The following is a 24,886-nucleotide window of genomic DNA, read 5'->3' as shown; positions in this document are numbered from 1 at the left end:
TCTGCCCCAGGACACGGGCTCAGAGAGGACGGGTCGCCTTCCCCAGGTCTCCAGGTGCTAAGTGACCGGACGGAGACCCCGAGCGCCTGTCGTCTGCAGTGGGAGCAGAGCAGAGGAGGGCAGGGTGTCGGGAGACTCGCAGATGGGCTGCAGGCCAAGCAGGCTGTTTGGGTGCTAGCGGGAGGCCCCCTCCTGAGACCCCTCCCCATCCCTGGCACCAGCAACCATCCTGGGTCTCTGGGCCTTGGCTGGAGCCCCCAGCCCCCTCTGCTCCGCATGCAGGGGCGTCGAGGTCGAGGTCGAGGTCGAGGTCGAGGGGAGATACGGGAGCCCTGAGCTGTGCGTGCGGAGCTGGGATACATGCTGAGAGTCTGTGTTTGGTTGCGGTGGGTATCGAGCGCCTGCTGCGTGCCCGCCTGGTGCATGTCCCCCAGACGCCCGGCCGGGTGGCCGTCATCGTCCCACCTCGTAGAGGAGGAAACGGAAGTATTGCAGAAGAGCCGCTTGCCCACGTCCCCTTGCAGGAGGGGTTTGGGCTCTGCTCACACTCACCCTGGACGTTGCCTCGTGTTCCCCGTGAGGGACGGTCATGCGTCCCTCACCCAGTTGTCATCCTTGGCATCCTGAGTCGTGGGGCTTGGCCCTGCTCCTGGGCCCCGCCGTCCCTGCTCTGCCCCACACCTGCCCCCGTCGTGTTTCTCGAGGGTTCTGGCTGCAGGATGCAGACTGACACCCAGGTGGACGGGCTCGTGCTTCATGCCGGAGCCCAGCTCAGGGGTCCTGGCCGTACTGGGCCGTGCAAGCCTCAGGCACAGAGAAGGGCCTCACTGCAGCAGGGGGGACCTGTCACTACCCCTGGGGTCCTGTCGTCCTCGTTCCCAGCACTACGACTGCTGGTCTGCGGAGCGACTAAGGTGCCTGGTAGGTCCTGGTGGAGGTTGAACTCGACCCCCAGGCAGGCAGGAAGGGCCTTGGCCAAATGCACAGACGTTATTCGCCTTTGCTGTTTGTCTCAGGATCCGAGCACCCCAGGGTCCTTGGAGCTGGGGTGGCTCACTCGTCCCCTGAGTCCCGTCTGGCTCCCCGCAGGGCAGCTCATTACCTCTCCAGATGCCGGCAAGGAAAGTGGCATCTCTGGACGTTTATTTTATGCCAGGCGTGGTCCTGGACCCTCCGCATTTATGGTCTCCTTCGGTCCCCCCGCCAGCCTTCAGGAAGGTATTCCTACCCCAGTTTCATCCGCAAGGAGCTTCAGTCTCAGATACTTAACCAACCCCCAGCAACTATGACTGAAGTGAGGCTCCAAGGCGCGCAGCTGGGAAGTGCTAGGTCCGGGGTGTGAAGCCGGGTCCGGCAGGAGCGTGGGCCACAGCCATGCCCGGTGCTTTTCCCCTTCTTGGAAAGCCTTTCCCCTGCAGAGGGGAGAGCTGCCCCCCGCAGCTCCTGCTCCTGTAGCTCTGGCTCAGGCATCGCGGGTCCTGCCTCCGCAGGTGCTTGCAGGTGGGGACTGGGTCCGGGCGTCTGCTGGTCCCATGGCGACAGTGCCCAGTTGGGCCTCTGTCCTGCTGCTCATCTGTGTTTGAGCCTGTGTCTTTGTTGGGGGGGGCTGGAGGGTGCTGCAGGGGTGCTGGGGGCTGCGGGGGGCTGGAGGGCCGCAGGGGCTGGGATTCAGCTCTCGCCGCCGTTTACAGCCCAGCCCCAGCCGCAGGCCTGCCAAGCCTCCGAGGGCCAGCTCCCCGCCCCCGGGGAAGACACCCGGCAGGAAGGTGCCAAATCTGGTGAAATCTGGCTGCTTCGGGGGCATGGGGTCGGGGGTGGGGTGGGGGCCCTCAACGTCCGGGCCTGGCTCTCGGCTCTAGGTGGGGCTACCTCCGGAAGCAGGAACAGGGCCAGTGGCTTCAGCCCCAGGGATGCTTGGCCTCTTGGACGCGGCGTCCGCCCAGCCCTCCTGGCCGAGTCCCCAGCAGCTGTCCACACCCGGGGCGCACGCGGCCAAGGCGGGGGCCCAGCCGCTCTTCCGGGAGCCCTGTGCTGTCTCCGCTCTGATCGGAGCCGAGGCCCGGCTCCAGGTGCGCCCGCCAGGTACCCGTTATCTGTGACTGAGACACGACAGTCCCGGCTTGGGCGCCGTCTGCAGAGGATGGACGCGAACTGTGCGGCTGGCCAGCCCTCCCCTGCGTGGGCCCCGCCAGCCGTCTCCCCTCGGGGCCCCCCGTCCGTTAACTGGGCCCCGTCGTCCCCGTTGCAGATGGCTGGCCCAGCCCAGGGGTCTCAGGGAGGTCTGTAACCGCCCTCCGGCTTGGCCCCGCTGCTGCGGGGTGTGGACGCGCCGAGCCAGGCCTCTGTGGAGATGCGGGCAGGTCGGGGACGTGCGTGGACGTTGGCGGGGCTCCCGCCGTGTGTTGGGCCTCTGGGCCTCCTGGCTTCTCTGTGAGCTACTGTCCCTCCCCCACTTTATAGATGAGGAAACTGAGGCTCTGATCACAGGAGCCGGGGTTCCCAGGTTCTGAAGCACGTGTTCTTGCAGGTGCAGCGTCTCCACCCGCGGCGGGGCCCTGTCCGGTTTCACTGGGTTTCATAACCTGCTTCTCTGTTTACTGCCTATTGTTCCAATTTGCAAAATCCAGGGCTGGAGGGCGGGTGCTCCCAGGGGGACCCGGAGCGCAGACGAGCCAGGGAGCAAGCAAGCTGCGGAGAGGCTTCCCGGGAGTGGCCGGCTGCCCGCGGCACCGAGGACAACAGGGGAGGACAGGGGGTGTCGCCCCGGCGGCAAGGCCTCGCACCGTGTCCGGGGGCGGAGGGTGGGGGGAGCCCTGGAGACCCGAGGACCAGCCTTGGGAGAGCCACGGCGCTGGGTGGGGGGGGTCCCTGCTGCGGGGCGCGGGTGTGCAGGGCCCTCGCTGGCAGGTACGTGGGTGGGAGCAGGGGTGCAGGCGGGTGTCTGAGTCCCGGGACGGGGACTAGGACACAAGCCCGCCCGGCACGTGGCCAGCCTGCCTCGCACGTCAGAGACCGGGCCCGGCCCTGGGTGCCCGTGGAGGCCCCGGGAACGGCCGCCCAGGTCTGCCTCCTGCTTGGTGCCCACGGCCTGGGGCTCCCGGGGACCTGCCCTTGTCCTGGACACTCGCGGTGACGTGTTCTCCCGAGCTCCTGGGCTCCTGGCCGCCAGGCTTGGCCTGGGCTTCTCCGGTCTAGGGACTGCATCATCCCCCCACCTGGAAACGTCACCGTGGCCCCTGCCCCGGCCGGAGGCCCCGCGGGACCCCTTGGATGGGAGCCTGAGCCAGGCCTCCTCCGGCTGAGTGGCCCTGAGCAGCCCGAGCCGGCGACGGAGGGTCCCTGGGTCGGCCGCCCGTCTGGGCTGTGGGGACCGTCCTGCCTGGTTCCCGGGGGCTGAAGGGAGACTCGGCCTCGGACGCCCGCCCCGTCCTCCCCCGGAGGCCGGGGCCTGGACCGTCTGAATCCGAGGGCCCCCGTTTACAGGTGGGGGCCCTGTGGGCTCTGGGTGGGGCTGCACAGCCCGCGCTGCCCGGCACACGGGCTCGTGGCGACGGACGTGGGGGATGCGTCGGGAGTCAGTGGCGGCGGCGGGCCGAGCCCTCGGGCCTCCTCCTTCTTACCTATGGGTCTTCAGCACCCGAATCCCCCTGCTACCTTGAGGGCCTGCCTCCTCTTCCAGGTAGGCAGCGGCCGAGGCCCCACTGTCCCCTCCCCGTGACGACAGTCTCTGCCCCGTGCAGGCTGTGGCTTCCGGGTGGCTGGGGCTCTGCTCTGGGGTTTCCAGCACTGAGCCCCGGGCTCTCGGGCTAGAACGTCCCCTGGGGCAGGGACCCCGGGGACCAGGCCAGGCCCTTTGCGTCGACACCGATTTAGTCCTCGGCAGCGACTGCCGCGCGGTGGACGGTGCCCGGGGAGGCTGAGGCCTAAAGGCCTTTCACCCGCAGCGGAGGCGGGGGCGGCCCCAGGTCCCCAGCTCCCCACTGTGCATCGGGTTGGTCGTTGCACTAGGCTGTTGGGAGATGGGCCGGGGAGACAACTGGGAGACAGCGAGGGTGGAGCAGGGCGGGGGTGGACGGGGAAAGGCCTCCGGGAGCCGGAGTGTACTTGTCCCAACACGATGGCGGTGGCCGGTGCCTCTAGTGGGACAGTGGGCGGCGGAGTCGGAGGGGGCCCAGGGGTGCGGAGAGACCTGAGACCTTCTGTACCCCTGGGGAGCCGATAGATGAGACCTGGGGCTGGAAAAAGACATGCAGCCCCGAAGGAACCCGAAGAACAAGCAAACCCAGAGCCAGCAGCGCCCACTACAGGGGCCAGCTCCGTGTTCAGGGCGAGAGGGGAGCCCCGAAGCCTCAGCTGAGGGGGGCGGATCCTGTAGGCTGCTCCGGGGCCAGAGGGCTTGAGGGCAGCAGCGGTGGGCACTGGGCGCCGCGGGAGGTCCGCCCCAGCCCGTCCCCTCCCGTCCCCTCCCGTCTCCTCCCCTCCCACCCTCCCAGAGGGGCGGTCCCGGCGCCCGGGCTTTATAGGGCGCGGCGGGCGTCGTCGTCCCCAGTCGGCGACCATGGCCCCGCACCGCCCGGCGCCCCCGCTGCCCCCGCTGCTGTGCGCCCTGCTCCTGGCGCTGTGCGCCCCGCCGCCCACCGTTCCCACCGTTCGCGCGGCCACCGCGTCGCGGGGGGCGGCCCCGGGGCGGGTGCCCCAGGCGCGGGTGAGTGCGGGCCGGGGGGCGCCGGAGTAACTCTCTATTGTAAGTTCTTGCAGATACGCGCTAGGAAAGGGGAGTAAATCAGGTGTAGGATGGAAAAACTGTTTTGTTGCTTTGTAAGTATCTCGGGCTGCGGCCGTGGGGCCTCGGGGCCTGGCCTCTCCCCCAGGCGCCCCGCCTGCCCGGCCCCCGCCGCCCGGGGTCGCTGCCCGCTGCCCGCTGCCCGCTGCCCCTCCCTCTGCTGTCGCCCTCTCGTGTCGACTGCCCCTGGCGCGGCCCCGCCGTGCGCTCGTGGGCCTGACGGTCATTCCTCTCCCTCCCGAGCGCCCGCCCGCCCGGCTCTCTCTCCTCCTCTGCCCGCTTCCCCTCCCCAGAGGCCGAGCCTGCCCCCCGCCCCGGGGCTAACCGTCCGCTCCGCCCCACCTCGCCGCATGCCTGCCTCCCCCTCCCCTGCCGCCTCCTCGCCTCCTGCCTGCGGCCACTCCACCTTTTCCAAGAAACAGACTCGGGGCGGGATGTGGGGGGCGGGCAGGGGGAGGAGGCGACAGCGCAGGAGGCCACTTGGGCTCGGTCAGCTCGCCCGTCTTGGGAGTGTGACGGGGACGTGCGTGGATGGACGCGGGGAACCTCCCAAAGAGCAAAAGCAAGCGGGCTGAGTGCCCTCGGGCCAGTCCCCTCCTGCGTGGGCCCCCGCGTCCCCATCGGCAGAGGGCGGTTGGGTCCTGAGCTCTCCGAGGACCCCTCTGGTTCTGAGAGCCGCTGCGGAGGCCGGAAGGGACCCCTGAAGCCCCGGGGACCCCCGAGCTGCCTTCGCCATGTGAGGGGTCTCCCCAGGGTTGCAGAGCTCCCGCTCCTGGAGCTCGCGGCTGTTCCTCCTATGCCCTCGCCCCGCTGTCCCATCCGATTGGCACTGGGGGGGGTGGTGACGTGGAGCCTTCATCCGTCCACCACCTGTGAGCTGACGGGCAGGGTTGGGGGCCTACGCCCGCCCGGCCCCACGTGCCGGCCCCGCTCGCCCACGGAGACGTCGCGTCAGGGGCTCAAGTGAGCCCTCCTGGGCCTGGAAACCGCCCTCCCTCGCGCCCTGGGGTCTCGGCTCCGGGCGCCGGCCCTCAGGCCCCGCCGTCTCTTGCAGCCCAGCAGCATGGTGGTGGAGCACCCCGAGTTCCTCAAGGCGGGGAAGGAGCCGGGCCTGCAGGTGTGGCGCGTGGAGAAGTTCGACCTGGTGCCCGTGCCCCCCAACCTCTATGGGGACTTCTTCACCGGCGACGCCTACGTCATCCTGAAGACGGTGCAGTTGAGGAACGGGAACCTGCAGTACGACCTCCACTACTGGCTGGGTGAGGCCCCTGGGGGGTCGGGGTCCCCCGGGCGAGGCCCCCGGGTGCTCCGTGCAGGAGACGTGTGCTGGCGCCACCCGGGGTGTTAGGGTGAGGCAGGTCGCCTGGGGCTCAGCCGGGACCCCTCATCCGCAGTCACCCCGCATCCTGCCCCCTCCCCGCGTCTCTGTCTCCCAATCTGCATGGAGCATGGAGCCCCGGCTGGGCCCTGGTCCGCGGGGGGCGGCCCCCGGGAGCCGCGCTCACCTGTCCCGACGCTCCGCAGGCAAGGAGTGCAGCCAGGACGAGAGCGGGGCAGCTGCCATCTTCACGGTGCAGCTGGACGACTACCTGAACGGCCGGGCCGTGCAGCACCGTGAGGTCCAGGGCTTCGAGTCGGCCACCTTCCTGGGCTACTTCAAGTCCGGCCTCAAGTACAAGGTGGGTCCCCGGCGTCAGGCACGGGCGCACCGGGCTCACTCGGGGCCGCAGCTCGGCTTTGGAGGGGCCCAGCCCTGGGTTTGGATCCTGGACCCTCCTCGCTGCACGACCTGGGGCAAACCACACTCCCTCTCTGAGCTTCTGATTTCTTATCGCAAAACGGAGAGAAGACAGTGCGTCCAGCCTCAGGATTGTCCCGGCAGCAAGGGGTGGGCTGCGGGGGGTGGGGTGGGGTGGGGAAACTGAGCCCGGGTTTCCCCAGGGCCCGGCCCGTCCCGTTCCCACGGCCCTGCCAACAACCCAGGCCGGTGTGGGCAGGGGCACCCTTGACCACATTCCTCACCGTGTCATTAGAGTCTCCCTTGAACTTGGACTCTGGGGAGTCCCAGCCAACCTGGAGCCCCCCCACACCCCGCAGCCCGGCGGGGCCGAGCAAAGCCAGCCAGGAGCCCCCGGAGGCCCTGCCCTAACGGGCTGTGGGGAAGCCAGCATCCTGGGCACTGGAGCACCTCCCTCTGCGCTCGGTCACAGGAGAGTCTGCCCTGCGCCCAGGCAGAGCATGGGGAGGGGTAGCTGGTGGACGCTTGCCCCGGGCTTGGCCCCGGCAGGGCTCAGGGAAGGCTGTAGGCTAAGGAGGGGGTCACAAGCCCTGACGGTCAGATGGGCCTGAACGTCAGAGTCCAAAAATCTCATTTGAAGGGAAGGAGGGAAACTGAGGCACAGCAAGGTCAAGCAGCTGGCCCAGGGTCACACAGCAAGTCACCCAGAGCCAGGAATCGGCTCCCGGCATCCCGGCGTTCCTCCCACTACACCGGCCGGCCTCTCAGGAGGGGTGAGGCCCCGGCCGTGCGGTTGCTGTGCCGTGTGGCCATAGGGGGGTCATGGTCCCGCCCGGGGCCTTGGGGTCCTCTGTGCGACAGGGTGGAGTGGGGTCTGCTCAGGGGCACACGGGATCAGATAATGGGAAAGCCCTCGGAGGTGGCAATGGAGAAGGCAAAGGTGGGCCATACAGGGGTGCGGCCGGGCTGGTTGCACTGGGGCCCCCCGGTGCCCCCCACAGCCGCTCCTGCCCAGCCGCCTGGTGCCACCCTCTCCCTCTATGAGGCCTTGTACCTGAAGCCCGAGAGCTGGGAGGGAGGGACCCAGGCCCCAGAGCTGTGGAGGGACCAGGCGCTTGCAGCTTTTAGAGCTGGAAGTGGAAAGAGCACTTGACGAGGAGTCGGCGGGGGGTGGTGGTGGAGGTTCAGGACCCAACGCTCCCCCCCAAGTGCTGTGCGGTTTGGGGCCTCGGGCTCCGGAGTGTTCATCGACCCCGTAACAACAGTGCCTGTTTACTGTGTGGACGCGGGAGAGGTTAGCAGCTACGCGGCTGCTAAGTGATGGGGTCGGGTGGGGCGGGCCTGGCCCGGCCCGGCTCCCGGGGTGTCTCAGGCCTCCCCGGGCTCTGGTCCCAGTGCCGACGGGGCCTAGGAATCCGCGTGGGTAGCAAGCCTCCTCTGCCCTGCGTGCTGTTCCCAGGATGTTCTTGCACCACACTCGGAGGAATGCTCCCCGGAGTGGGTTCCCAGCCCAACCCTGCGTTGGGACTTCAGCCCCGAACGGCCCAGGCTCCTCCTGGGGGAAACGGGGGCCCAGAGCCAGCCCCGTTCTGCCTTCTGCAAGGCTTCCAGCTGCCCCCGCACTTGGCAGGCCCAGGGTTCTCGGCCTGGCGCCCTCATCAATTATAGATCCCCGAGGAGCAGAGCTTGTGACGCAGGACATGTTCCTGCTCCTCGGCTGAGGCTGCTCGGGTGTGAGAAGGGCGGGAGGGGACGGACGGAGCCCCGGGAGGGGACGGAGCCCCAGGAAGGGCTGTCGTGGGGCAGGTCCCTCTCACTCCAGCCCCAGATCCCCCAAGTACTGCGCTTGCCAGCGTCTGTCCGTCTGTCCTCCTGCTCCCCGTCCGCCTCTCGGCACCCGGAGACCCCTCGTGCTGGGTTGGTTGAAACCCTTGGTTCCAGCAGAATCTGGGCTGAGCTGAGTCCGAGGAGCCCCTGACCCGGGGCATCACCCGGGCCCCTCCCAGCCCCCTCCCAAGGCTTAGATAAGGAACCCGGAGTTCAGGGCGTGCAGGCCGCCGGCCCCGACCAGTGCAGTTTTCTCTGTTTTACAAACAGTTCAACATTTTTAAAAATGTAAATCTTTCTAGCTTTTTTTTTCTTTGACTCCAAGAGTAATACAAGCTTTTTGTAAAGTGTCAAACGTTAGAGAAATACAGGTTTTATTATTTTTTTAATTTTTTAGAAGAAAAAAGAACTTTTTTTCTTTTCTTTTTCTTTATTTTTAAAAAAGAAAATTTTATTTATTTATTTATGAGACACGGAGAGGGGCAGAGACCCAGGCAGAGGGAGAAGCAGGCTCCACACAGGGAGTCCGACGCGGGACTCGATTCCAGGACCCCGGGTTCGTGCCCTGGGCTGAAGGTGGCGCTAGACCCCTGCGCCCCCCGGGCTGCCCTATATATCATCACTTTAATTTGAAAAGTGACTTTTAAGACCATTTATCCTTGAAAAAAAAAAAAAAGACCATTTATCCTATTGAATTTTGTTCAAATAACGTGAGTCCAGGGTCTGCCCACCTAACGATTAAGACCATAGAAAGCAACAGCCAATTCTAAGGATTACAGTGAAAATTTCCACCTCCTGCATTTTTGGAGACCCACTAATGTCTTCCGAGAGCTTGCTCTTTCCCTGTTGGCGTTCCCGAGTCTCATTTCCTAGACTGGCAAGTTAACTAAACAGGAGGTTTGTGTCCACAATCATGAGCTATCAAGCATTCTCTTACCTTACAAATTCACAGAGAATTAATTTGTTGAAACCGAGATTTGTGACATAACTTAAAAAAATCTACAATTTTTTCCTACATTTTCTTACAGAAAATGTCTCTTTTTATTTTTTTATTTATTTTTTTATTTTTTAAATGTCTCTTTTTAAATAACACACGGCACGCTTGAGCAAGCGAGATAGTTTAGAAATGTCTTAAGACAGAGTTAGGAGTTCAAGGCCTTTCTTCCTCCACGTCCCATTTTCTCGTCTCTGAGGAGTTCGTGGAAGTGGTTGGTTTGTCCTTCCAGCACCTTCTGCAGAAGCTGTTCGGATCCGCCGTCTGCTTACCTCTGGCCGGGTGAAGGGCCTCAGACTCGGGAGTTCCTGGGGGCGACGGGCAAGGCTGGGCCCCTGGTTCGGCCACCACCTCGCCGGGACCCTGGGCTCAGGCTTTCACCTCTTTGTACCTTAGTTTTCCAGTCTGTGAAGTGGGGTAATGGGAGTCCCTACCCTAGGGGCTTGTTAGGACCAGGCCGCCTGTCCAGGCAGGTGCCCTGCCGGGCACGGCTCACCAGGTGGCAGCCCTGTGGTCCTGCCCGGGCAGCGCCCCCGCGGGAGGGGTGACGCGGGTGGAGGCTCGGCCACCCGGAGCCTGGTGCTCGTGGAGCCGGTGGGGCGCTGCCCTCCCCGCGGGAGAAATGCTGCTGCCCCAGGCGGTGCGGGGCCGGGCCTGGGTCGGCGCCTCGTCGGGGCCTACGTGAGCTCCTCTGGGGACCCAGGTTGGCGGGTGCGGGCGCGGACCCCGTCCCTCCTGCGCTCCAATGGCAGCACCACCCCGACTGGCCGGAGCGCGGGGGGGCCCTCCTGGGCTGGGAGATGGGGGGAGTGGGACCCCCTCCCGACGCTGCCCTCCTGGGCTGGGAGATGGGGGGTGCGGGGGGATCATGGCCCCTTCCTCACTGGGACCAGTGCTTTCGTGCCGCCTACTGTGTGCAGACGTGGCAAGAGGGGGATTTAAGGTCGCGCCCTCAGCCCCTTGACCTCGTGGCCTCTGTGCCGCGGACCCGCTTGGCTTCGCTGGGCTCTGCAACGTGAGGCCGCGGTGAGGGGCCTGGACGGGGCGACCGGTCCCCGCTCCTGGAGCCGTCCGGCCTCGGCCCCCTGGGCAAGGAGCCGCCGGGATGGTCACTGGCATCCTTGGGCCTTGGCTCACCACGGGTAAGGTGCCGGCCCTGCAGGGACGTGGTCGTCCCGGGCCTGTCGCAGTCACTCGGGGCCTGGGGCTGCAGTGGGGAGGCCAGCCCGCCGTCCCCTGTCCCGGGACCCGGCCGCCGCAGACGGGGGCAGAGCAGGGATTTCTGTCCCCACTTCAGAGAGGGGAGGCCTGAGGCCAGAGACTGACCCCCTCCCCCGGTCGCCCGGCGCTGGGCCAGCACCACGGCTGCCCCTGAAGGCCCGGCGGGCAGGACCCGCGGGGAAGGTGGCTGGGCTGGGCCGTGTCCTGGGGGCCCCGGAGGACGGGGGTCTTGGGATTCGCATCTCTCAACCTGGCTTGCAGAGCACCCGGGCACACACAGGGTGGCTTCACGGAGCGCCCGGGCAGGCGTGCTGGGAGGCTGCTCGCTGTGGACACGGCGCCTGCGGCCGTGGGGCCTTCCCGGGGCTGCGCCGGCCACTGCGGCTCGGTCACGCTCAGGGAGCCTCTGGGATCGCGGGCCCCGCCCCGCACCATAACTCGGAGGACAGAGCTCCTCAGAGCTCCCTGGCACCTGCTGGTTTTGAGAAACGGGCATCTGTAGCTCTTGGGTTCGGGGACGCCCCGGGGCCGTTAGCGGAGTGGGAGGCTCAGCGGACGCAAGTAGAACCCACGGGCACGGAATCTGCTGGAAGGCCGCGCCCACAGGCCAGGGTTTTCTTCACTCCCCCCGCCCCCCGCTCCCCCGGGCCCCCGGCGCTGCACTGACCTGTGTCCTTGCCCCACCAGAAAGGAGGCGTGGCGTCGGGATTCAAGCACGTGGTCCCCAATGAAGTCGTGGTGCAGAGACTCTTCCAGGTCAAGGGGCGGCGCGTGGTCCGAGCCACAGAGGTGCCCGTGTCCTGGGACAGCTTCAACAACGGCGACTGCTTCATCCTGGACCTGGGCAATGTGAGTCCTGGGCCGGCCGGGCCTGCCCCGGGAGGTGGACGCGCCGTGTGGACCCGCGCACAGATGTGGGCCGGCCAGGGCACAGCAGCCCCCTGTGGGCACGTGCCCTGTGCCTGTCGGACGCGGCCGCGGAGGCCGGGGTGCAGGGGCCGTGTCGGAGCCTCCTCCCTGTCGGCGCAGGCGTCACACACACGTGCACCTGGGCTTCACCTGGCGTGGGGTCCCAGCGCATGTTTGCGTGCCCGGCTTGTGCGCCTGTTCACGCGGTCTCTCGCTTACACACGCGGGCAGGTGTGAGAGCCATTGGCTCTTGCCACAGAAGCGCGCCTGCCCACAGAGGCCTGGGTGTGCTGTCCGAGGGCCTGCACCCACGTGTGTCGCGCGTGATGCCCCCGTGTCTGAACCACACACGCAGCATCGTTGTCTCCGTCCGCGGACTCTGGCCGGCGTCCCGCTCCCGCGATCTGCCGCTCAGCACGTCCTCGTGGTCCCCCACCTGGCTCGTGTGCCGGGCGATCTGGGCCGCTGGGCCCCGCTGGCCTGTGCTTCTGGGTTGAGGGCCGCGCGGACGAGATTCCGCTTTGAGGCGGGGGCAGGTGGGCCCTGAGCGCTCGAGGGCTGGTGGTGCCGAGGCGCACGGCCCCACCACGGGCCACCACGGGAGCCGGCGGTCCTGTGCGCGGCCCGTCCAGGCGGACCCAGGGGGGCTCCCCACCGCGCCCCTGGCCGCGCCGCCTGACGTCGGGCCCGTCTCACAGAACATCTACCAGTGGTGCGGCTCCAACAGCAACCGATACGAGAAGCTGAAGGCCACGCAGGTGTCCAAGGGCATCCGGGACAACGAGCGCAGCGGCCGCGCGCAGGTGCACGTGTCGGAGGAGGGCGCCGAGCCCGAGGCGATGCTGCAGGTACCGCGTCCAGGCTGCGGGCTGCGGGCTGCGGGGAGGGCCCCGCGTCGTCCGCATTGGTCAGGCAGCTGGGAGGGGACTTCGTCTCCCACTAGGCTGGAGCTCCTGGGGGGCAGAGCTTCCCGGAGGCTCCCGGAGTCCCCAGAGGGGGCTGGGCCCAGGCCTGGTGAGCTCCAGCCTCCAGCTGGAGGGGCCCGGTGCTCCCGGGGAGCGGAGAGGGACCCGGCGCTGGAGCCAGGGCAGAAGGGGCAACTGGCCCAACGTCCCCTCCCCTCTTCTGATCAATCCTAAGGTTGGATGGTCTGGGAGGCGTTGCCAGCTGTCGTGCTTTGGGGACATATCAGTAGAGGCGGAGCTCACCAGGGAGAGGAGGAGCCATGAGCTCCGCTGCCTGCCCTTGGCTCCTGCTTGTCTGGGGGTCGGGTTGAGCAGAGGGCGCCCCGGGGGCGGGCGGGACCCCAGCCGGGCCTGGAGGGGCAGGCGCTGGAGCCATGGGCTTGCCCGGAGCAGAGGCGTGAAAAATTTCACAGCGACCCGGGGCAGACGCTCACTTGGCCTCCTCACGGCTGCTCACACAAGTCGTTCAGCCGAGTGCACCGCAGAGTCCGCCCGAGGGGACGGGGGAGCTGGGCCCCCGGCGATGCTGGGACGTGTTGGTCCCAGAGGCCGGGGAGGAAGGGTAGTGTCCGCGGGGGTCCCGGAGGCAGCGGAGCAGGGGACCTGCGGGGCTGGAGGGGCCCTGGGAGGGGCGCTCGGGAGCCAGGCGCTCCCCGGGCTTCACGGCCACCCGTCCTGCCGCCCGTCGTCTCTCGTAGGTGCTGGGCCCCAAGCCGGCTCTGCCCGCGGGCTCGGAGGACACAGCCAAGGAGGACGCGGCCAACCGCAAGCTGGCCAAGCTCTACAAGGTGGGTGGCGGCCGCTCCGGTCCCTGGTGTGGGGTCAGGACGGGGGCGGGGACCCGGTCCCCCAGTGCACCGCCCGGGGCCCTGAGCACCCTGAGCACCCTGAGCCACCACCCTCGGGCCGGGGCCTCGGTTTGCACGTCTCCACCAGACGCCCGTCTGCTTCCGTCCCTTTCCTGCCCAAGAGTCAGGAAATTCGACCACCTGTGAGCATGTGCGTCGTGCTCACCGGTGCGGCTTGGGCAGCGCGTATTCTCGCTCCGGGTCTCAGTTTCCTCATCTGTAAAGTGGGGAGCGGGACAGTGGGGCCCACTTTGCAGGATTTCTAGGAGCCCACAGAGAAAACCGATGGAAAATGTTTTAGGAAAGTACTTGGGGAAATGCTACAGAAACGGGGGGGGGGGGGGGGCGTGTGGAGTTACTTCATTTATAGTTTATTTCCTGTGATTTTTTAAAAAGATTATTTATTCGTGAGAGATGCAGAGAGAGAGGCAGAGACACAGGCTGAGGGAGGAGCAGGCTCCGTGCAGGGAGCCCGACGGGACTCGATCCCGGGACCCCGGGGTCACGCCCTGGGCCCAAGGCAGATGCTCACCCGCTGAGCCCCCCGGGCGCCCCTGTTTCTTGTGATTTTTAAAACTCAGGCTGAGCTTGAGCTAAGGAGCGCTGGTGGCTGAGCGCCGGGTGAAAGGCAGGCCGAGCCCGTGATGCTCACGTTGCGCCCTCGGCTTGTTTGTGGTGAAATAACAACGAGATGGGGTCCAGGTTCTCATCACCTCCGATGAAGAACCACATTAATTTTTATCCCGATTATGAAGAAGTGTACACCCATTAAAAAAAACAGTGAGCAATAGTCCAGAACGTAAAAAAATTGAGTCAACGCAGTTTCACTCGTTAAGATAGCAAGTGCTGTTTTTGAAATGATTTCATTGTAAAAGCCCCAAAACACAATTTTTTAATTTATTTATGATAGTCACAGAATGAGAGAGAGAGAGAAGCAGAGACAAGGTAGAGGGAGAAGCAGGCTCCATGCAGGGAGCCCGACGTGGGACTCTATCCCGGGTCTCCAGGATCACGCCCTGGGCCAAAGGCAGGCGCTAAACCGCTGCGCCACCCAGGGATCCCCACAATTTTTTTTTACAAAACAATTTTTTTAAACACAATTTTTTTTACAAAACACAATTTTTTTTTACAAAACACAATTTTTTTACAAAACACAATATTTTTTATTATTTTTAAAATTTTATTATTATTATTTCACAAAACACAATTTTTTTACAAAACAATTTTTTTACAAGACACAATTTTTATTATATTATTATTATTTTTTAAATTTTTTTATTATTATTTTTTTACAAAACACAATTTATAAAGACGGCCCCTCCTGCTCCTGGTTGAAGGGTTACCATGGTTACACGGCTATCGTTTCACTGAAAGAAGATCCAGATTTCATCCTTCTGTATCTGATGACACACTTTTCCGTCTGTTTGATATAAACGGACCCAGATTGTTCGAGCTTCTCTGTGACCTTCTTTTTCCCTCTCAGCTTCCCCGGGAATATCTTTCTACAGGAGATGTAGGCGGCCCTTGGTAGTGGCCCCGTCGTAGCCTCTCCCGTGAGCTGACGGTGATGGGCGTTAGGCTGTGTTCTCCTTTTCTGATCACAAACAGCCCGTCTTCGTGCACTTGGGCTGAGGATGGCTTTCGAGCAAGTTCCCAGACGTGGATTTTGGGGTCGGAGCCTGATTTAGGAAGTCGGTGATTGGAAATACCGGTTCCGGAGCCCGATTGCCCGGCCTCGAATCCCAGGCCTGGCTTTCTGGCTATGCAGTGACCTACACCTCTCTGTGCCCTAATTTTTTTGCAAAAAAAAAAAAAAGGAGGTAGTAATGGAGCAGTGACAGGGCTGGGGCAGGGGGAGAGGAGCTCTCCCATGACAGACGTCATTAAATTGGACAAATTGCTCAGAACAGGCCTGGCGCACGGTGGGGGGGACTCCAGGAGGGGACCTCCGCTACCTGCGCCCTGACGCCGCGTCGGCCGTGTCGGGGGCTCCCAGAGTACCCGGGGCCTTGTCAGCGCTCGCTCTTGCCGAGGGTTTGCATTACAAGTGTAATTTGTAATTTCGTGAACGGTTTTCATTTTGGAATGATTTTAAGGGTCACAGAAAACACGGGCGAAAGTAGCCCAGGGGTCCCACGTGCCGGCTTCTCCTCAGCCTCTCGCCACAGGCAGACATTGGTCGAAACTAAGAAATGAGGGCCGGTTCGATGCTGCCCTCAGCGGCTTTACTCGGGGTCCCCCGTTTCTCAGCCTGAATCGCGGCCCGGGGTAGCTGGCTGCACCTGCGCGCCCGCGCCCCTCGCCCCTTGCCTTCCTGCGGCAGTTCCTGCGTTACACGCGCACGTGGGTCATGGATGTGGTCACGGCAAAGCAGGGAAGGGGAGAGGGGCCTGCGGGTGCCCCGGCTGTTGCCCTACCGCCGTCCCCTACCGTTGGGGTGATGGTGGGGCCGCGGGCCGACCAGCTTGGGGAGCTGCCTCTGCACTCACGCCCTGCGCCCCCTGCCCCTCATCCCCTCAGGTCTCCAACGGCGCTGGAACCATGTCCGTCTCCCTCGTGGCTGATGAGAACCCCTTCGCCCAGGGGGCCTTGAGGTCAGAGGACTGCTTCATCCTGGACCATGGCAGAGACGGAAAAATCTTCGTCTGGAAAGGTAGGGGGGCAGGGGAGGGGTTTCCCAGCAGCCCCAGGACCTTGGGGGGAGCTCCTGCACCCTCGGGGGGCTGCCGGGCTCCTGAACTGAAACCGAGTCTTGTTCTGAAGCCCTGGCGTTGCGTTTGGTTCGCTTTGCGATCTGGGCACTTGGCCTCCCTGTCCAGGCCTCAGGTTTGCCATTTGGGCTAAACCCAGTTTCCCAAGCATATTCGAGCACCTGTTCTCTCGGGCTAATTGGCATCATGTAAAAAAATGTGGTCAAATACGTTTACGCAACACTGCGTGTAACAGGCTTGTCTGCAGGACTTCTAAGAGCCTTTAACTTGCTCCTGCACGTTGGGGCTTTTCCCAAAGGTGATCTGGTTTGTGTTTGGGAAGCACCGTGCAGGCACAGGGGGGCTCTCGTGGTTGAGGTTGGGGCAAACTGCAAGGGTGAGAAGGGGGCCCAGGGCGTGGGGTCCGCGGGTCACGCTCGCCCCTGCTGCACGGCCCTGGTCCAGTCACTCGCCTCTGAGACCCTGGTTTCCCCCTCGTCGATGGGATGATGGCCTAGGGACCCTCGGTGCGAGGGGTCAGCATGAGGATGACATGGAGTCCGGCGTGGCCCCGAGCCCGGGGGACCCCCAGCTGGGCCCCGAGCCAGGCCTGGGCCACCCCCAGTGACCGCAGTGCCCCCCGCAGGCAGGCAGGCCAACACGGAGGAGAGGAGGGCCGCCCTCAGCACGGCCTCGAACTTCATCACCCAGATGGACTACCCCAAGCACACCCAGGTGCGTCTTGGCGGGGCGGACCGGGGGGTGGGGGGTCCAGGACCTCTGCCCGGCGGCGCCCCATCCTCAGGGCTCCTGCCCCCCCACCCGCAGGTGTCCGTGCTTCCCGAGGGCGGCGAGACCCCGCTGTTCAAGCAGTTCTTCAAGAACTGGCGGGACCCCGACCAGACGGACGGCCCAGGCCTCGGCTACCTGTCCAGCCACATCGCCCGCGTGGAGCGCGTGCCCTTCGACGCCGCCACCCTGCACACGTCCACAGCCATGGCGGCGCAGCACGGCATGGATGACGATGGCCGAGGCCAGAAACAGGTGCGGGGCCGCTGGCGTGCGGGGCTGCGCCGCCTCCTGCCGCCTGGGGGCGGGTGGCCACGGTTTGGGGGGGCGGGCGGCCACGGTTTGGGGGGACGGGCTTCTTTTGCTGTAAGTAATTTTTGCAGCCAACGTGCCCAGGCGCCTGCGGTTTCCAGGCCCCGGCCAGCGTGTCACCTCAGCTGCCAGCAGGGCAGCTGCTCGGATTGTGTGCATGATCGGAGCCCAGCGCCCAGGTCACGGGAGCAGAGAAAGGGCAAAGGGGCAGGGTGGTTCGGGGAGTCTTCACAGGGGTGAGGACCGTTGGGTTGGGCTTGAGGGGTCGACTAGAGGTTTGCTGCCAGCGATGGGTGTTCCGGGCCGGGAAGCGTCCCAAGAGCCAGGGGTGACCGTGTCCTCAAGGAAGGGCATTGAATGCTGTGTCCAAGGCCGGGGACTCAATCCTGTAAACCAGTGGGTGCAAGTGAGGGTTTTTCCTTTTTCTGGCTTTGAAAGCAGAGATGCAACAGGCTCCGTTCTGTGCTTTCAAAACGTGCCGTGAAAACGGATTAGAGGCAGCAACCCCAGGGGGAGGCGAGAAGGCCCCCGGCCCCCAGGAAGGTCGCGGTGCAGGGCGTTCCGAGGTGTTTATGAAGCAGAGTCTGCCTCACGCAAAAGCCCCGTTTCCCTTCTACGGGGTAGAGACCGCGAGGTGTTCATTCTTCGTGCGTGGTGTCGTCACTGTCGTCGTGCATTCACCTCGTCAGTGGGGGAAGGATGAAAATGTTGGGGTTAGGGCAGGTGGAAGGGCTCGGGCAGCCCCGTGCCTCTCTGAGCCCCGTGTCCTCACCTGGAGAGGGGGTCAATCCCACTCACCCAGAATTCAAGGCCCCGAGACCTGGGGGGGGGAGGGCTCCGCAGCACCAGCAGGTGGCGCCCCAGGACCTCGTGACCCAGGACCGGGTCTTGCCGGGTGGCCCTGAGGCCCGGGGATGGCCCTGCTCAGGGTGATCTGTAAAGCTGGGGAACTCGCCAGTGATGCAGATAACCCGATTATTAGTAATGGGCCCGACATCAATGCTGGTGATGAGCGCGGCTGCCCCCGTGCAGCTGTCACCGAGCTGGGTCCTGCGTCGCGCTCGCTACGGCACCGTCTGTGCGGCCTGGGTGTGTGCTGAGCGCTCCCACGGGGCGCGGGCCGGGAGGGGGTCGTGGGGGCTGCGGCAGGAGCCCGGGCCGGAGTCCTAGGCTGGGCCTGTGGTTTCCCGCAGCTGCCTTGGGGTGGGGGTGCCGCGCCCCGCTGAGCCCTGCCCCCCGCCCCCGCAGATCTGGAGAATTGAAGGCTCCAGCAAAGTGCCGGTGGACCCCTCCACGTACGGGCAGTTCTACGGCGGCGACAGTTACATCATCCTGTACAACTACCGGCACGGCAGCCGCCAGGGCCAGATCATCTACACCTGGTGAGGGCGCGGCCCCACCTTCCCCGGCTGGGGGAGGCTGGGGGGCTGCAGGGGACGTTGAGGACGTTGGGGGCTTTGGGGAGGCTGCGGGGGCTGCAGGGGCCCGGGGGAGCTGCAGGGGGCTGGGGGCTGCGGCGGCTGCACCCTGCGGGGCTCCTATCCGCAGGGCAGCACCTCTGTGCTGTTTCTTTTCTAAAAGATGTTATTTATTCGTGAGACCCAGAGAGGCAGGGACCCAGGCCGAGGGAGAAGCAGGCTCCCCGCAGGAGCCCGAGGCGGGACTCGATCCCGGGACCCCGGGGTCACGCCCTGGCCGAGGGCAGGTGCCCCACCACGGAGCCCCCCAGGCGCCCCCACTTGTAGTATTTCTTGAAACAACCTTTAACCGACCTTTCGGAAGTTCAACAGTCCGATGTCGAGAGCCGCGCGACTGGGGAGAAACCGTGTCCCGCCGGGCCCCACGCTGAGCGCTGTGCGTGCAGGCCTCGTCCCGCCGCGTGTTTTCCAATTAACCATTATCCTGATTCCATCAACGTGGACCGGGCGCTCCCGGCTCCGGAATCCGGACGGAGCAGCAGCCGTGGGCCGCGGGCGCCTGCCCGGAGCCTGCGTCTCCCTCGGCCCGTGTCGGCCTCTCTGTCTCCCACGGATGAGTAAATAAGGCCTTAAACACAAGAAAAGAAGGGCGTCTGTTGAGGCGTCTCGTCCCATCCGCCCCTGCCCGCCCCCCACCCCACGCCCCTGCGAGTCACGGCTTCTGTCACTTTTATGAACATGGCCCAGGGCCCCGCCCGCGCCTGCCCTCGGAGGCGGCCCCTGGGCCTGTTGTGCAGCTCGTGCTCCCTGCGGCTCCGCCTACGCCAGGCCCGGGCGGCTTCCTCGTTCTTTTTCTTCTTCGGCCCCATAACCGCGAGCCGCGCTGCCACCGTGAACAGATGCCCTCTGGGGCCTTCTTGGGTTCGCTCCAGGCTGCTGCTCCCACGAGCGTCGAGCGTCGCTGTGATCGGTGACCTTTAGGCAAATACCAGTTTGAACGCACAAGAAACGTCTGTGGGGCGCGTTCCCAGAAGCGGGCTTGCCGGGTCGCCCCGTGTCCGTGGCCGGGCCCCGTGGCGCCCTTGCTCCCAAGGCGGCCTCCCTGTGACTGCGGCGGCTGCTTGTCCGCTCCTCCCTATCAAAGTGCCGCCGGGGCTTTCGAGCTCCTATTTCTCGATACGATCCCAGAACTTCTGAATGATGCCTGGATTTCTTGCCCCTGAAGCTATTGGTTTTGAAATGACCCAAGGCTTCCTGAGAAGTTGCAGAAACGACGGTTTCCACCCGTGACCCACGTCCCAGTCTGTGCTCATCTTCCCCAAGCGGAGAACAGCCCCCCAGGCAGGAACTTGACCCTGGACGCGCTGCCTTTGGCCAATCCGCAGACCCCGCTGCGGTTTCACCACTTGCCCCGCTCACATCCTTTTCTGGCCTAGGGTCTAACCTGGGAGCCTACCTGCCCCTTAGCACGTCGCCTTAGTGACGAATCCCCGCGTCCTCACCCGTGGGGCTCCCCAGTCTCTTCTACAACCTCGGTGCCTTGGAGGACTGCCAGTCGGTTATTTTGTAGGATGTCTCTCCATTTGGCAACCTCGGGCTTTTTTTTTTTTTAAGATTTTATTTATTTATTCATGAGAGAGAGAGAGAGAGGCAGAGACACAGGCAGAGGGAGAGGCAGGCTCCATGCAGGGAGCCCGACGCGGAACTCGATCCCGGGACCCCGGGGTCACGCCCTGAGCTGAGGGCAGACGCTCAGCCCCCTGAGGCCCCCACGAGTCCCTAAAAACAGTTTTAAAAAGTTCCCTGTTTTTGTTTTTGACTCGGTAGTAGATACACATAGTATGAAATTCAGAAGAAGGTGTTTTTTAAGAACAGTAGATGCGTCAGGCTCGCTGATGCGCCAGATTTTGTTTGCTTCCGTGGATAACCTGCGTCGGTGACGGGACATTTGGCCCCAACAGAAGAGGCCCCTGCACGTGTCCCATCCCGGGGCAGCCACCGTGGCTCCTCGGGTGCACTGCCCAGGACTTCCCGGGAGGCCAGGTCCTGAGTCTGTCCCCCGCACCCGTCTCTGCTTGCATGTCCCCCGTGCGGAAGCCCCGGCCGCCACGGTCCCCTCGGGGTTCTGCGCGGACCTGGGTGCCGAGTGTCGCTTCCTCCTGCAGGCAGGGCGCCCAGTCCACGCAGGATGAGGTCGCTGCGTCCGCCATCCTGACCGCCCAGCTGGATGAGGAGCTCGGAGGGTCCCCCGTGCAGGTGAGGCCAGCCCGGTGCCCCCCGGGCCGCAGCCTGCCCCTCGTCCGTCCGGGCACTCCTCCACCTGACTGTCCCTGCGCCCGGGCCTCGAGCTCCCACGGGCCCGGCCCTGAGCTCACGTGGTGGACAGTCTGGGGAGGGGGAAGATGTTCAGCAGACGTTGGGGCAGACACACGTGTGCTCATGGCGCAAAGCATTTGGAGCCACGCCTGGCCCAGAGTAGGCGCCTACGCGTGCGTGTCAAGTGCGAGGACACGAGACAGCGGGTGGTCCCGGGGGGACTGGGTTAGATGAGGACCTGCTTGCGAAGGGCTTTTCTGCTGCGACCTAACGGGACGGTGGGAGCCGGGCGGGCACGCACCAGGCGGAGGGAAGAGTTCGTGCAAAGGCCCCGAGGCGGGAGGGGGCGCTGAGCAGTGGGACGAGGGACCGGGGTGTGAGGGCAGCCTGGAGAGGGGCTCAGAGGGGCCGGGGCCCCGGGAGCCGCTGCGGGGACCTTGACCTGGAGGGGTCTACGGCTGCGCACGGGCGGCCTCTCCGCGTCCGGGAGGCTCTATTCCCAGCACTCGGCCGGAGTCCGTGCCCCAGGCTGACGTCACCATTCTGGAGGAATGTCCCTGAACAGTCCGTGTGTTTCTATTTAAGGGAATATTTGCAAACATGGGTTCGCTTGGTTCCTGGACGGGACTCAGGGTCAGCAGGCGGGTCCTTGCAGAGGGGGAGCGGCCGGGGTGCTGGCCCCGCTTTCCCAGGGCACCCGCCCGGCTCCCGGGTGCTGGGGGTCCACGCCGCGTGCAGGCGCGGGCACGATGGTCCGTCTGGGGCCAGGCCGTGGCGCCTGCCCCCAGGACCAACATCCCCCCCCCCCCCCCCCGTGTCCCCGCCAGAGCCGCGTGGTCCAAGGCAAGGAGCCCGCCCACCTCATGAGCCTGTTTGGCGGGAAACCTATGATCGTCTACAAGGGCGGCACGTCCCGCGACGGCGGGCAGACGGCCCCCGCCAGCACCCGCCTCTTCCAGGTCCGGGCCAGCAGCTCTGGAGCCACCAGAGCCGTCGAGGTAAGGCCGGGCCGGGCGCCCGGAGGGGTCGCTGCCTGAACCTCCCGTAGGTGACGGACGGGCCCATCCCCGGCACAGGAGCGGGGTCAGCTTCAGGGTCAGGAAGCAGCTTCAGCCCCTTCCCCGGCCCCGCAAGCCCCAGTCTCCCTCTAGTCTCAAGGATGCCTGGGGCCCCTTGCATACCTCCCGCAATGGGAAGCTCGCTATCTAACAGGCAGGACACTCAATTACATCGCACGTGGCCACCACCCCTTCCACGCGGGTCGTGCAGACGGAACATAACCCTGCGGGATGGCCTGAGCAGCCCGGAGGAACGGGACTATCCCCTCCGTCGTGCGGGGCACTCAGCTTCCGTTAACGAAGCCCAGATTCGTGGTCACCTTGTGGGGCCACAGCGCGAGGGCTCATGGCAGCGATGGACGGGAGCTCACCAGGCGTCCACCTGGGAGCTGGTCCCGCTGCGGGTCTCCTGGGCAGTGACGAACCGAGCTCTCCCTCCCCAGATAATGCCCAAGGCAGGCGCACTCAACTCCAACGATGCTTTTGTCCTGAAAACTCCGTCGGCGGCCTACCTGTGGGTGGGCGCGGGGGCCAGCGAGGCAGAGAAGTCGGGGGCCCAGGAGCTGCTCCGGGTGCTGCGGGCCCAGCCTGTGCAGGTGGCGGAAGGCAGCGAGCCAGGTGGGAGCCAGGTGCAGCGCGTGGGCCCCCTTGTCTGTGCCGGGGGCGCGGGGTGTGGGCCGTGTGCTCGCCCCTCCCGTGCCCCTCCTGGGTGTGGGATTCAGAGGGGGCCGTGGTCGGTGAGGGGCCACAGGCCTGCTCCGGTCCCAGCAGGCAGCACGAGCCTCTCCTGCCCCTGTGGCCCCCCCCCCCCCGAGCCCGCCCCCTCCCACGATGCGCAGCAGACGCTCTGGGAGCTTGGGGGCGCTGCCCGGGGTCCCGGAGCCCCTGAGGAGGACCGAGCGTCTCGCTGTATCGGGTCCTCCGGGCCGCGCGTAGGCTGGGGTGCGGTCAGGCGGGTTTGCGCCCCCGCCCCGAGCTGCGTGGTGCCGGGGGCCCCGCCAGCCTCCCTGAGGCCCCGGGAGCAGGGATGCCTACCCCGTCCCGCAGCGCCCCGGCCGCCTGGGGAACCGCAGGCCGGCCCCCGTCCCTGTCGCTGAGGACGAGGGGGCCCGAGAGCCGCGGGAGGGTCCGGGAGGGCTTCCGTGGGGCCTGGGTGCTGGGGCGTCGGGTCGGGCGGCAATGCTGCGGCTCCCCGCAGACGGCTTCTGGGAGGCCCTGGGCGGGAAGGCCGCCTACCGCACGTCCCCGAGGCTGAAGGACAGGAAGATGGACGCCCACCCTCCGCGCCTCTTCGCCTGCTCCAACAAGATCGGACGCTTCGTGGTGAGCCCCCCGCCCCCTCGGGGCACAGGGACACCCCCCCCCGGCCGGTGCGCCCTTGTGAACGCCTTCTGCGCCTTCCCAGATCGAGGAGGTTCCGGGCGAGCTCATGCAGGAGGACCTGGCCACCGATGACGTCATGCTCCTGGACACCTGGGACCAGGTGGGTGAGGCCGGGGTGCTCAGTTCCAGCGCTAAGATCTGCTGCTGGAAGGACTTAAAAGAGCCAAGTTCCTGGAAGGTCTGGGTGCTGCTGTGAGGGGCCTCCGCCTCCCCCCGCCTCCCCCCGCCTCCCCCTCTCCAAAGGGAGTGATGCTCTCGCTTCTCTGAATTCAGTAAAATGTGATGTAGACACGATCACCCCGTGAACTGCACAGCACGGTGTGGGTGTGGAGCAGGTGACCAGGTTCCCGCCCCGTCCTACGTGCGAGCCCCCCTGGGTGTTAGCGCTCTGCGTGCCCGCGTCACTGCCCACCAGGTCGCCGGGGCCTCACGCCCGTCTCCCTTCCCGTCCCGCTGCAGGTCTTCGTCTGGGTGGGAAAGGACTCCCAGGAGGAGGAGAAGACCGAGGCGCTGAGCTCCGGTGAGCAGCACGTGCACCTGTGGCTCTGGGTCCCGCAGTGGAAGCGGCCCAGCCTTGGGGGTCACGGCCTGAGCCACAGAACCTCTGCTTGGTCGTTGGGGGGGGGGAGCCCTGGAGCTGGGCCTCTGGCAGCGCCGGGCAGGGAGGAGCCGGACGGGGAGGCCGATGGACGTGGGGAGGCGGGGGGTGAACCTTCGCGGGTGGGCGGGCGGCCGGGCTTGGGTGGGTGCCCGCCGGCGCCGGGCGGGCGCTGACGGCCTCGGGGCTTCGTGTCCCCGCGCGTGTGCACCGCAGCCAAGCGTTACATCGAGACGGACCCCGCGAACCGCGACCGGCGCACCCCCATCACCGTCGTGAAGCAGGGCTTCGAGCCGCCCTCCTTCGTGGGCTGGTTCCTCGGCTGGGATGACAGCTACTGGTCTGTGGACCCCTTGGAGAGGGCCGTGGCCGAACTGGCGGCCTGAGGGGCCCCGTCGGGGACCTGCCGCGCGAAACGTCGGGCTCCTCGCCACATTGTCCCAAGTACCTGTGCTTTTGGAGAATTGAAGTCAATAAAAGCTTTTGAAGCGTGTGGGCCCTTGGTGCTTCCTGCGTCCGGTGGTGGTTCTGGGGGCGCCCGGGGGGCCTCGCGCGGGTGCCGAGCTCCACACACGTGCGTGGATCCCGCGCCGGGAGGAGGTGGAAGGTGCAGAGAGCTTGCCCGAGGCCGCGCCCGCTGGAGAGGTGCCGCAGCCGTGAGCCCGGGGCTCGAGCTAGAGAAAACACCGCAAACCCTCCTCCCCCAGGAGAAAGACGTTTGTAATCGTGTGGTCCCATTTTGGCTAGTTTTGATTGTGGTAAACTACAGGTAATCCTCGTCTTGACCCTTCGCAAGCAGCCTTGGGTGGCGTGAGATCCGCCTGCGGGGTCATCACCGCACCTGCGCCCGCAGGCGTGACCCCGTGTCCCTCCCTCCCGTCTGCTTCTCGAACCTTTATTTGATGTTGTCTCCACCAATGTGCCTTTTCACCCAATATTTGTCCTCTGTGCCTGGCTTATTCCACGTAGCCTGATGTTCTCAGGATTCATGTATGTTGTAGCAAATGTCGCACTTTTGCTCCTCCTGTGGCTGACCT

At 65.4% G+C, this 24,886-nt stretch overlaps 1 protein-coding gene across 10 annotated transcripts in view; it reads left to right on the top strand.

The window, feature by feature from the left end:
* The window catches only part of GSN (gelsolin), a 53,626-nt gene extending 29,284 nt beyond the window's left edge, over positions 1-24,342 (top strand). For 6 of the 10 annotated variants that reach the window (XM_072727481.1, XM_072727482.1, XM_072727478.1 and 3 more), the window contains 16 exons: positions 5,838-6,042; positions 6,308-6,462; positions 11,251-11,412; positions 12,171-12,320; positions 13,136-13,225; positions 15,806-15,938; positions 16,622-16,710; positions 16,804-17,019; positions 18,325-18,458; positions 20,660-20,750; positions 21,638-21,808; positions 22,312-22,486; positions 23,067-23,191; positions 23,274-23,351; positions 23,711-23,771; positions 24,066-24,342. In XM_072727481.1, coding sequence (XP_072583582.1) covers positions 5,847-6,042; positions 6,308-6,462; positions 11,251-11,412; positions 12,171-12,320; positions 13,136-13,225; positions 15,806-15,938; positions 16,622-16,710; positions 16,804-17,019; positions 18,325-18,458; positions 20,660-20,750; positions 21,638-21,808; positions 22,312-22,486; positions 23,067-23,191; positions 23,274-23,351; positions 23,711-23,771; positions 24,066-24,235 — 2,196 coding nt within the window. In that variant the 5' untranslated portion in view covers positions 5,838-5,846 and the 3' untranslated portion in view covers positions 24,236-24,342. Of the gene's footprint in view, positions 1-4,418; positions 4,706-4,749; positions 4,819-5,835; positions 6,043-6,307; positions 6,463-11,250; positions 11,413-12,170; positions 12,321-13,135; positions 13,226-15,805; positions 15,939-16,621; positions 16,711-16,803; positions 17,020-18,324; positions 18,459-20,659; positions 20,751-21,637; positions 21,809-22,311; positions 22,487-23,066; positions 23,192-23,273; positions 23,352-23,710; positions 23,772-24,065 lie in introns of those variants that run through there. The other 4 variants (XM_072727477.1, XM_072727476.1, XM_072727475.1 and 1 more) reach the window with 4 other exon arrangements.
* Positions 24,343-24,886: the final 544 nt, after the last annotated feature.

This window comes from Vulpes vulpes, chromosome 12 (assembly GCF_048418805.1).
Source record: "Vulpes vulpes isolate BD-2025 chromosome 12, VulVul3, whole genome shotgun sequence".
Classification (NCBI taxonomy): Eukaryota; Metazoa; Chordata; class Mammalia; order Carnivora; family Canidae; genus Vulpes; species Vulpes vulpes.
This window is presented reverse-complemented; position numbering and strand designations above follow the sequence as displayed.